This window comes from Anticarsia gemmatalis, chromosome 27, assembly GCF_050436995.1.
Source record: "Anticarsia gemmatalis isolate Benzon Research Colony breed Stoneville strain chromosome 27, ilAntGemm2 primary, whole genome shotgun sequence".
Classification (NCBI taxonomy): Eukaryota; Metazoa; Arthropoda; class Insecta; order Lepidoptera; family Erebidae; genus Anticarsia; species Anticarsia gemmatalis.
The window spans coordinates 285,576-298,878 of record NC_134771.1 but is presented as its reverse complement, the minus strand read 5'-3'; the positions used below and the strand labels follow the sequence as shown (position 1 = coordinate 298,878).

Here is a 13,303-nt window from a genome sequence, read left to right as displayed (position 1 = left end):
ATAGGTGCACAATCCGGGTTCAAACTTCACAATCAGACGAGACATCCGTCAGTGTGCCGCGCTGAGCCGTCGTTGTGTGCTTCGCTGAGCGTGAGATTTGAGGGTAGGGCTGACACTGATCATTGTAAGTCGATATTATTGTAGTAATATACGTCATCAATGCAAAAAAGATTTTCCATGGTAGAAAAAAGTAGAATCTATTGAGGTGAAGTTAAAGAAAATTATATTACGCAACTGTGCAGAGAAGATGTTACAATTGATACAATTATCGAAAAATAAAAGTCTAATTTCAGTCAAGAGTTTTTGCATAAAAGAGTAAGAATGATTTATGGGTTATTTGTGTTTTCTTTGGATAGGTTTTTTTTATCACTTATATAATTCCATGAAAAAAAAACTATTGATTAAAGTGTGAGATTCTTGCTAGCTGTTCCCAGAAGACTACACTTTTCGAGCTTATGGTGGAGATTCAGTTATTGTTACGACTATTATAAGTGAAGTAACCATATTTAACCTGAATGAATAAATTATTTGATTTTAATTTTAAAATACACATGTAATGAACATTTTTGTATCGGACCAAACAATATTTTTGTCTAAGACAAGTAGTAGCAGTCCCCTTGTCGTAGCAACTGATTTTATTTGCAAGTGCCAACCCTAGCTTTGAGTGCAAAAGTGATGCGGGCAAGAGGGGCCGCTTTATAGATTCAACAGAGCTGTTTTTAATGTGCACAGCCGCCCTACGCCGCCCTACACCGCCCTACACCGCCTTATACCGCCCTGAGCCGCCCTGCGACGGATTTACGTAAAGTTTTCGACGTTAATGGTGATTTTAAACTGGCTGCCAACTAATTTGAAGTTTTAAAAAGGGAAGAGGGAAATGGAGAATTCGAAAATTAGGATTTTAGAAGCTGCTGACCCTAATTAGATAAATTATAAGAAAGCTTTTCCCCTATGGTAAGAAGGTGTGATCATATGTATGTAATTTATTATATTTTCTTACCCTACAAAAGAGTGCTTTTACTGTTTTTAAATTATTCATCTAGTTACTACTACATGAATAAATTTATTTAATTTTTAATTTAATTTAAATTAAAACAGTATAAGTATTTCTATTTATTTTCAAATAACGTAAAAGTTTGTTCGCAATTCAGAGCCTGGCTACCTGTTAAATTACTGTTGTTAAAATACAGTAAATCTTTTTTTAGCAAGCTTTACAAATATTGAGAAAAATAAGGAGACCCATCTTTTAAAAACATTCTCTGACAAAAAGTATTGTACTTTCACATACAAGAACCAAACATAATATAACCTTAAAAACAAAAAAATTCTATTCCGTCCATAAAATTCTATCAAACAAACCAATATTCTAAGCCACTCTTTTGTACATAATACGGTAATTTCCGACACTCCTCGACATTTCTCGACATTACTCGATGGCGGCCGATGTTTCACTTCTCTTCTTTTAAAGACAACTCCCGCACTAAGAACTGCTCTTGTGTCGCGGGTATATAAACAAACAAACACCGGACACAAAGTACAAGCAGACCCGAAACAACTATTTATGGATCGCACAAGTAATTCTATATGGGAATCGAACCCACGACCTCCCAACGCAATGGTAGCGGCGTGGCGACCTAAACCACTGCGCTACGGAGGCAGTCAAAACTCAAACACCACAAAATTCTATCAAACAAACCAATATTCTCAGTCACTCTTCTGTACATAATACGTCTATTTCTCGACATTACCCGAAGATACCCGAAGTTACCCGATGTTGGCCGAAGTTACCCGACCTCCCCCGTTTGTGGTAAACAATTCAATTATGTTCGTAAATGTATCGGAATGATTGTTCCTTTAGTATAAGGGTTTGTACGCATTGGAATTCGAGATTGGGTAGGATTTTCGTGTTGTGTGTAGTATTTTTTTGCACATTTCTGTGATGATGAAATGTAGATTTGTTTATTGATATTGTTTTAAATAATTGGCTTATAAAATTCTATTTCTTTGGTAGATATTTGCCTTGTTATACCAAGCTAGCTTTAAAACGGATTTGTTTGACACTTTACAGTTTGGATATCAGAATAACATTTTTTTTTAATGCAGTTATCACGCAAGCATAGCTACGTGCGTTATCTAGTAATATGAGTTGACGAAATTATATCTTATATTTTTATACAATACAGGTTTTTAATTTTAGACATCTACTCAGATCATAATAAGGTAATTACACTAGGTTATCAAAAAAACTCAGTCATTTATGATAAGAATAATACTAGCCTCTGACATCATATATTTTCATACAAAAAGCATTTTAGACATAAAGTACCTAATTTAACTAATATTCTAATACCCCATTCTCAGCTACGCAAATATCTTACTTATTGTTCTATTTTGACATTTGCCATTTGACAGTATCCCTTAGTCAGTGTGCTCCAACCTTATCTTGCTATTACTAACACTCGGCAGAGCGTGACATCGCGCAGTTGTATATAATTGCGTTCTTCAGCGATTAGTTACACTTCCCCGCGACTAGAGGGTTGTCGCTGTTGTCCTATTAGTTACACTTACCCGCGACTAGAGGGCGCTGTTGTCCTATTAGTTACAGTCGCCCGCCACTAGAGGGCGCTGCTGTCGTTATTGAACACGATTAAACCAAGTAAGTGATATGCATTGAGTTTTTATGTGCAGTTGAAGCGTTTAAATGGTTTAATTGTTTGTCGTTTGTAGAGAAAGAAATTTTATTTGTATTTTGAAAAGAAAAAAGAAGCTTTTCCTGCGCCTTAGTGAATTTTTTAAAGTTCAGTCATGAAACTATGTAATGATGAAAGTTAGAATGACATAATATCTTGCGTTGTTCCATATATTATCATGCCTCTGTGGCGCAGTCGGTAATGTATGCGACTGCCGCGCAAGAGGTCTCGGGTTCGAATGCTGGGTTGGGTCAAAAAGTATTTTCTGAGATTTACTGTAAATATTTTTTCCGAGAGTTTGATTGATTTGATTTTGTCCGGAGTCAGGAAGTTGAAGTTATAGATTTCCGTGCTTTGAAGAGCACGTAAAGCCAGTCGGTCCTGCGCCTGACCCCTCACTGGTACTCATAATAGGTAACGGAAAACAACATGATAATGTGTCGACTAAGGAGTAATTCTTTCATCAGTGGTACAATAGGTTAGGTATTGAACTAAACCTGTTTAAACAGATCACAAATCTCTTTCTCTTCTTTTTCTTCCTAAAATGCAGCATGTTCAAATTTTTTACAGCCGAATTTACTTCATACCATATCTGGAAGACAAGTTTGACAATCTTCTTCTTCTTATCGTATGGTTAGGGTCAACCTAGTGTCAAAGTTGTACAAGCCGCCCGAAAAGCCTTTGACGTGGTTTAACGACTGTTATCTTAATTGACAACAACCGGGACCTACTTTTTATGAGCCCTCGGAAGCACGAAGACGCCCTTTTTAAATACCACTATGTGGTCACCCATCTATGGATTGACCCCGCCAAGGTTTGCTTAACCCGCAGATCATTTACCGACTGACGAGCGCCACTAGCCACGATAATCAAATCATATACAGAGATACACCCAAACTGTACAATTACGTCAAATCAAGTTTAAGAATGTTCAAACAAAGATCTGGCCCTAAGAACCAGTGCATCACTTACCAGTCTTGACCTGGTGCTTGAGCGCGGTCTTGCAGTCCTCCAGCAGCTGCTTCAGCGGCAGCGGCTCCTCGTGCAGCTCCAGGTCTAACATCTTCTGCATCTCTTCTGGCATCTTGAACTCCAGGATCTAGGGACAAAGAGAGGTTTCAGTAACGGACCTGAACCACTTGGTGATGAGTTCTGATTACAAAATGTTGTGACAATTGAAACTTTGATTGATCGAATTGATACTGATTTGGGACATAGTTTTTACTGCCACAATATTTTTAACAAAGGAATGAGGAAAATGGTGAGTGCTCTCGGTTTAAATTAACATAAAGATAGTAAGAATTCAAGTAGAAATAAATCGTCTCTTCTTTTAAACCAAAAGCTGTTGCAGCACACAAGAAAACAGAAAAAAATCTGCTGTCTTTCTATCATACATTTATCATCTCTCTTTCATCATCTTCATTACCATCGTTCTGTTTAATATCCAGCGCTCAACCGACTAGACATATTTTAACTTTTGTTGTGTTAATAACCAACAATTGTAACTAGAAGATCAGCTCTAATACCGCTTCACCTCTTGTATTCAAAAGGTCGTATATTTGTTTATTACAGGTTATTTTCAGAGGCACTAGTTACCTTTTCGTTCCGGTCGTTGACGGCGTGCACGTGGTCGAGCAGCACGTCCACCACCCGCGCCAGAAACTCGCGCGTCTGCGCTTGAGCGTCCTCGCGGTACGGCAGGATCGCTGCGACAAATACGACATTTAGTAATACATACATAACACCTTATTTTCTTATTTTCACCCCCATTAGCGACTAATACTTGTTTGTTTCCGCTTCTTTTAAGTGAAAACGGATATATCGATTTAGTAAAAAAGGAATTAGACAATTTCGAATTAAGATTTGTTTTTCCAGCAACAGTAACACATACTAGCAAGAAAAGAGCTATAGGAATCAGCCACTGAAAATATATGTTGACTGATCACTTTAAAATTAAAAATTTTCATTAGTTATACTCCGCAGATAAGTATATTTCTTACAACTGTGATAAACGTCTTATTTTGTCACAAAATAATCAAATTATTTGTTTGTACCCACAAAAGCTGTACTTGTACACAGAGTCTATTCACACGGTAAATATAAAAATATTTCAACCAACACATTTCATTCAATGAAAAAATATTTCAATTTTTAACCAACAACAATTTACATCGTTAAAAATATCGATTTGTACAGTAGATATAAAAATAATCCCTGATTTTTAATTTCGCCCTTAAATATAGCAAAAACCAAAATTTGCCATTTTTAGACCAACACAACCTCTAAACTCTATAACAAAATTCCAATATTTTTACCCTCAACCACCCTAATATCTAAGACATAATACGAAATACTCCGATACTCATAACACACACGTGTGAGCAACCCTCCCTGTACAGTCTGTGCACTGATTAAAAAGTCACTGGCTTTAATATCAAACACCCGCTGTCAAACGTGGCGTCCAGGAATGTGAGGTTTGTGTTATTGGGCACAATTAGGGACGGGAGAAGAAAAATGTTTTTTTTTGGATGTCAGTGAAAATTATTTTTTATTGTTTTTTTTTACGATTGTCTTTGAATGTATGATGAAAAAGGAAATTATTTGTGTTATTTTGTAATATTAAGTAATATCCTGACGTTTTTAATTAATTATATTTATTTTGCATATAAGTTGCAATAAGAAAGTGGAAAACTGGAAAGAATTTACTAAGACTTTTTGTACTTCAAAAAAAATAATCCAGTAGAGGTTCTTTTAAGACACAAATTGAACCAAAAAATCCCAGAATATTTTCGTATGAAACCTATGTTTGACACAATAATAATAATCCAACTCAAAACTTCAGGACACTTGTAATACAAATAATAAGTTTTCTATACAAAACTTGTATCTTTCAAACTTATCCAATAACATTACATTTCTTCCAATATCCCACAACTTGCGCCAAACTACAAACTTTTCATATTGTGAACACAGATGGCGTTGCTTTCTCGTATAAAACTAAAACTACCCACAAAAAGTTGTTTGAATTTCAACCCTATTGTTTTGTAATAAGGGTGATGATTGAAAGATGTTGGTGCCATTATATGATGTCGTCGAGAATAAAATGACATAGGTTATATATAAGTTTCAATAAATAACGCATTCTGTAATGTTTCGGTTTAGTTTGAAAGAAAAGTAAATAGCGGCTTTTCAGTTCCTTTGTTTGAGGTTTGATTTCTTGGTGGTAAATTAATTTCGTAGTAACTGTTGCAAAATTAGCGGTTTAGGCAAGGCAAAGTATCCTCCAGGAACGAGGAAAGGGTGTGTCTTGAGTCCACTACGCCTACTGAGTGCGGGTTGGGGACAAAAAAAATGTATTTATCAACTCTCAGGCATATAAAGTTTCACCACGATGTTTGCCTTCACCGTTATAACGAGTGATACATATATTTAACACGCAAGTAATTTGGAAGAGTCATTGGTGTGTGCTTCGGGTTCGAACCCTCAACCTGCGCGATAGCCAAATGATTAGACCACTCGGCTATAACTGCACTGTAAATTAACATGTATAAAACCTTAATAACTTTCTAAACAGCTGTATAAATCAAGAACCAACAAAATCTTTTATTGTTAAAAATTACCATTTTATCTCTACAGTTGAACCAATCAATTTTCGCTCCATTTTCATACAATTTCTTAAACAATAAGGTTGAATTTTATTGCACACATATCTTTGTGATATAACCTATTGTAGTCCGTTGATCAAAAGCATTGTCTGTGTGAACGATTGCTTGCCCTTTGACTCCAGGGTGATTAAAACGAGGGATTCTCTTTCAAAAAAGATTTTTGTTTTTGTATGAAAAGTTTTTGTTTTTGTTCATAAGGTGTGTTTAGCTTTCTTTATTATAAAAGAAGATAAATATGACTGTGCATATAAATGGGAGAGATTACGAATCCTAATAAAATAACTTCAAAAAGCCATTTGTATACCACCAATGGCTTTTTGAAGCTATTTTATTTTATCGTATGGTTAGTGGTCAACCTAGTGTCTAAGTTGTTTAAACCGCCCGAGAAGCCTCTGACGTGGCTTAACGACTGTAAACCTAATTAATAATAACCGGGACCGACTTTTTACGTCCTGCTTCACTCTTATTAGTTGTATAGTTATAGCGTGATGTTATATAGCCTAAAACCTTTCTCAATAAATGGACTATTCAACACAAAATAAATTTACAAATTCGAACCAGCAGTTCCTGAGATTCAACGCGTTCAGACAAAGAAAAAGAAAAGAACTTACTAATTGTAAGAAAAACTAAATTTATTTTTTTAAAATACATACTGAGACCGATAAATTAAAAGCAAAAATGTGACTCGAAAATCTCTTTTTTTTAATCTTGTTCAACTCAACACTTAACTAAAAGTCCTTCGCACAGGGCGTGGGTTCCCACCCAGTTTTTGTACGACATAGAAACTCACTCACAACTCTGCCGACCCCCTCACACGCATCGCTTGACATTATCTGAGCTTGTCAAACACAGCCGGCGACGGAGGAATTAATAGTCGCACGTTTGATGCCCGGGTAAGAATTATTTGTAGTTAAAGTTGAGTATGATTGTTTGTTTCGATTGATCTCAGGAATTGGTGGTCCGATTTCGATAATTCTTTGGATAACAGAAAATTACGCAATTCTGGAGCTGAAGTATTTTTTTTTAAATATTGTATCTGTAGTCGTGAAATGAATATTACATGATAATGTTGACCATTTTGATTATAATATTATAATTACTATCCCGTCCGATTATTGGGAATAAATAGTCTACATTTCAAAATGAATATATTTAAGCCTTACTGGTATGTCAGATTATTATTAGGTACGATATTTCTTTCAAAATGAAAAATTCCATACTTACTGGTCTAAACTAAGTCACGCTGGCCATATGAGAATTAGGCACTTCAATATTTCTCCAAGTTAGACCCACAGGTATGCAAGGTTGCATCACGATGTTTTTCTTTCACCGTTATAACAAGTGATCATTATTTCTAATACACATATTCGAAACCATTGGTCACTTTTAAACCCTCGACCAACAGCTGAAATTTCTCTTCCTACCGCTATCGTGTGGATACCTCCACTTATCTGCCCTTTTAGTATTACACATAAAAACCTCTTCTCTGTCAAAAACAGACACATTAACACATTACACAAAGCTACTGACAATCGGACAATCGGATTATACAACAACTAGAAAATGAAACCCTCCGTGACTCTTATTGCAAAAACTTAAGGTCCAAAATCGAATTACACTACAACGAATTTTAGAAATCTCTTAATACAACTACTTAAAGTTTAAAATTGTTCAACAGATAGGCTTTGATATACTGATAAAATGTAACATGTGCTTTGCGATGTAATTCTTTGCAAACACTATACGGCACTTAGGTAATCTTATTTTTGTGTTACAAACGAAATTAGAATCTATTTTGAAGTAACAAAGTCTATTTCAAAAATGTCGGGTAGTTGGATATTTGTTGTATTGTTGTGTAAAGGAGTTTGGACTTTATATGTATGGATTTAAGGTTGATTTTGTCGTGTGTTGGGTGTGACTACTGTAAGTGACGTGAGTGTGTTTTAATAGATAGTTAAGTTAAAATATGATAGTTAGGCTATGTTTAGGGGTTTGGGAAAAATTGTGGGTAGTTGAAGTAAACTGCTGACCGTTTGGTCGCAGGTTCGATGTTTAGGTAAAATTCAAGAATTTTAGGTTTTCATATTATACATAGGTACAGTTTGATATTGCTTTAGGAAATAGTAAGTAGGTAATAACATCATATCCTTGGAAATCTATAGGGGCAGCAGGTGACGGATTACCTTATTTTCAAAAATGAAACGATATTTGCTTTTAACTATTGATCATCAAAGCAAAGTAGCAATTATTATTTTTTTGTTTAACTTATTATTTTTATTTTACGCCGAAATCGAACCTGCTACGTCCACATACCAACAAAACAACATTTAAAATAAAATCACTTTAGTCATATTTTTCATAAAAAGCAACTTTATTTTACCCTGAAATCTCATTCACATATTTTTACCAAGACGCTACATTTCAATTAGCTATAAGTACGTAGTAAATAGTATAAAATGAGACAAGTTGATCCAGCATCAGAATGACTCAGAATGAGAGAGAATGGACCAGAATGGAGCTGGTAGAGACCCTGTAATGATGGGGAGTTATCTCTAAGCCCTTATTTGTGAAGAGCATTCGGCTAATAAGAGTGGAGAGGGCTAATTTTAGGAGCCTTTTTGGTGGAACAGAAATTGTGGAATGTGTTACTTTCAACTGCACGCTTGACGCAGTGGTTTAAGAGGTCACCTCGCCGCAATAACCGTAGCGCCACGTGTGGCGGGTTCGAATCCCACCCGGAACAAATATAGCACAAGCTTTGCTTAGTTTGGAATCAGTTGAATGTGTGTAAGTTGTCCAAAAATATTTATTTAATGTTAAGAATTGCGGCTTAAATGTGTGGTATTAATGCCGACGCAGAAGCCAAGCAGGATACAAACTTACCTTCTTGTTTTAAAGGTCGTTTATGTGAAGATAATGTAATTTTTAGATATGGTTTTTGCTAAGATCCAGCTATTTTAACGTATTATACGTTTTTGCAAAATTGGTTGTTAATTTTTTTTTACAGATTGACATTATTAAAACGCGATACATAATTTATATTTCATTGTTATTTACTACCATGATTATTTCAATCTCAGTAATTTTTGCGCCGTCACTATTATTCCATTCAAAAAGTCCTTCTCCACACTACCCTTATCAATAAAACCCCAAAAAAATATTCTATTTCAACCCCAAATCCCTATAATCTCTCAGTCTATCAATGGGCCTCAAATCGCGGGACTATCTATGAGACTTTAATGCCTAAAGACAAATGTAGATGGCGTTGTTATAAATTGAGGTTTATTTCCGACAGTTTAATACAGGTTGAAGGTTTATTACTGTTATTTGTTTATATACTGTGATTGGGGGCTGTTTTAGGGGTAGTAAAGAGCCCAAGAGATATTTGTATTGGTAAAATTTGAAAACTTGTGTCAAAATTGATAATTTTTACGTGTTCTTGACCTGAGTCACGACCGCATTTTTTTGCTAAATGTTGACTTAGCTTGCGGCCGGTTAAAAGTATAGATGTGATTATTTTATGTATGGAAATTGGTATGAATGAAACTAGGTGCCTATTTTGGGTTACTAAGATCTATTACTATCTAGATAGGCCTAGTCTTTTCTAGAGATTCGATGCAGGCAACGATTGTCAAAGTCTGTTGTAATTTATTGTCCAGTAATGTCCAATTTATTGTTGCGTACAAATTATTTTTCAGTACCGATTTCTATATGTTAAGCTACTATAATTCATTAATTACTCAGTGTTTTGTTAATGTAACGTAATAAAGAACAGAATCAATCACGATATTTTGTTTTAGAACTCAGCGGCTCAGTTGTAACATTCAGAACTTTATTTTCCTGCATTTTTTCATAAAATTCCTATAATCTTTCGAGCAGTGATAGCCGAGTGGTATAAGTTGACACCTCCCACGCCAGTGGTCGCAGGTTCGAACCCGAGGCAACACACCAATGACTTTTCGAAGCTATGTGTGTATTAGAAATAATTATCACATGCTCCAACGGTGAAGGTAAACATCGTGAGAAAACTTTGCATGCCTAAAAATTTGTTTAAAACATTTATTGAGGGCATGCAAAGTCCCCAACCCGCACTTGGCCAGCGTGGTGGACTCAAGGCCTAACCCCTCCCTCATTACGGGAGGAGACCCTTGCCCAGAAGTGGGACATTAATGGGTTATATTTATATTTATTATAATCTTTCAAAAGAAAATATCTCTTTTCAAATACCTAACAAAATACTTAAGATCCCATACAAAATATTTGACTGAACATAAATGGTACGTAACTATTCAGCGTTTTCATTCTAACCCTCCGATGTCAATATGTTATCATAGGGCTGGCACGCGTCACCATTTTAGCAAAGATTTTTTATTATAGGTATTGGTTTAGGCCTATTGCTACTAGTAATTTAACATGTAAGTATAAAGTATTCCATATTTTTTATAATATTATTATGAGGTGTTCTTTTCGAATCACTCAATTAAACTGAAATGTGTTCGGAATATAAAATTTAATAAGCAGTAAAATTTGTTTTGTATCAACATTCATTTCTTATTGAGTGAGGCAGACCATTAAAGATGTAAAATAAATATTTAAATGACTAACAGAACCACTATTTTATAAATAAAACAATGTTCTGAAAGACGATGAAAATTTTAAAGTTACAATACTTTAAGTTACGATTTATTTCACAACATTTTGAACTAATCAAACTTACGATACTTTCAATTATTATTTATTTGTCAACATTTTAAACCAACCAAATCGACTTGAACACTATTCAACAATTGCAATAACCATTAAATTGTCAACTACTAACACAATATTACAATATAATACCAAAATTTTCCCTCAACTACCAACCCTAAATCAACCCTCGTCATACATTCCGACATACCTTCACCCCCTCCCCCTCAACCCCTATTTCACCAACTAGCAGCTGCATCCAGGAATTTAATTAAAAATCCCTCAGCGCAAATGTTGTGATAATAAATTGTATGTTTTTTAAACACAATGTTTGGTTGTTTTAATATAAGTGTGTTGGATCACGTCCAAATTGTTTTTGGAGCATTGCATATGTGGTTTTGGCAAGCATAAGTATATTATTTTAATACTGTTTTAAAAGTATTTTACCGTACATTTTAGGAAATTTATTGAAAAAAAAAATGGTTTAATTGGTGACCATTTTTCGTAAGATAATATTAAAATATTTTTAAATCAATTTGAGTTGAATTAGTTCGTACTTTGAATGACGTTTATTAGAGTAAAGGTATAAAGTAAATAGTGCGTTGGCGTAATTTTACACATGGTTTTTAAAAAAGTGCAAATGTGTGTTGCGGAGCTTGCTTGAGACAAATACTCGTGCTCATTACAAAAACAATTGTCCTAGGTAGGATTTGAAACTATCACAGGCGGCGCTACGATTTCTGCGGCGAGGAAGCCACGTTAACCACACTCCAAACGTGAAGTTACCACATGCATATGCACCTACATTATATCTCGCATAAGTAAACGCCTAAACTACTCAAATAGAAAGCCTTTTATTCAAATCTTTTCTCAAAGTGACTGAAAATAAAACAAATCTATCCCAAAAAGATAAAAAACCTTCACAATAACGGTAATTTTTCTCTACCCTATATACCGCCACCTCGCGGCGTTAAACCGGAAGTACAACAGTTTCACAGATGATCTACCCTCTGTTACTTGATACTGGTGGCGTCATATCCGGCGGAAGTGTCGGCCCCGGAAGTGGTTGATAAGGGGCGCGTGCGGCGATACGCGGTTATCAGTTTGACAGTTCATGTTATGAAGTATTTTGCAATTAGTATGGAATACTAAAATTTGCAATTTATGTGTGTCACAGGAATTTCGACCAACATACAAATCAATAATAATAGAAAGATAAAGATTTAATTCGTATTTTTTAAACGCAGGGTTTTTTCGCAATAAAAAATATATTTTTCCTGATTTTTTAAAATTATTATTTGACATGGGGCAAGAAATTACATGTTTATTAGATCGCTACTGTTAATTACATTGAAGCCTGTTACAATCAAAGGTCTAGGGGCAAAAGTGTATGACAAAATAAATATGTATTATGTACAACTGTTAACTTTCATATTATATGTTATCTTTACATGCGCCTAAGATTTATCGGCCACAAAATGGGCACGTTACCAAACTCTTGGTTACTTTTGACAACAAAATAAATAAATATAGATATAATTAATATAGAAACCACTGCAAACATGTAACTTTCCTTTCCTAACTCAGAAATCCATTACGAAAGCTGCACTTACAAGTTTTTACTGCAGTTTCCATCAAAATCACGCTCAAACAATTAATCTTTACTGTCGTATTCAAATAATTAATGACAGTTTAAAGTTAAAACCCTTGTTTCAATTGTGTGGGGTTAATTGATAACCCTTGTTCAAGTTAATCCCTAGGGTTGGAGTTGAAGCCAGTTGCACCGTTGGATATAGGATCGGAGATGTGAAGCAACCTTTAGTGAGTGCAGTAAACGGATGAAAATTTGTGACGATATTTTTTTGAATATGCTACGTCGTAGACGCTGCTACGAATGCTACGCCGTAGTCTCGTAGCAAAGAGAATCGCTAGGCATCAATGAACAAATAGTTTACCGTAGTGTTTTTCTATAGACCTGTTAAAGCCGGTTTTATTTTTATTCATCTTGTCAAGGACTTGAAATAAATTTTTCTATCTCATGCTGTTTTTATTCTATTCGAATATTTTTATACAATTTACAAAATATTTAATTTTAAACTAAAACTTTTAAGTCTCATGAAATATCAAACGGTTCAATCTTATATTTTAAAAGTTTGTTTTTGTACGTCTCTAATTGTATCATTATTCAGTATGAAGGTACTCGAAGAGCTGAAAGGATACTTTTTCGCCGATATCTGGCTGTGGGGGCCAATTTCATTAAAA

General features: G+C 34.8%; 1 protein-coding gene across 2 annotated transcripts in view; it reads right to left on the bottom strand.

Annotated features, from left to right (window-relative positions):
• Nucleotides 1-13,303, bottom strand: part of Gad1 (glutamate decarboxylase) — a 38,633-nt gene that overhangs the window by 23,381 nt on the left and 1,949 nt on the right. For both annotated transcript variants that reach the window (XM_076132234.1, XM_076132235.1), the window contains 2 exons: nt 4,287-4,396; nt 3,663-3,789 (listed from right to left, as the gene is read on the bottom strand). In XM_076132234.1, coding sequence (XP_075988349.1) covers nt 3,663-3,789; nt 4,287-4,396 — 237 coding nt within the window. The remainder of the gene's footprint in view (nt 1-3,662; nt 3,790-4,286; nt 4,397-13,303) is intronic.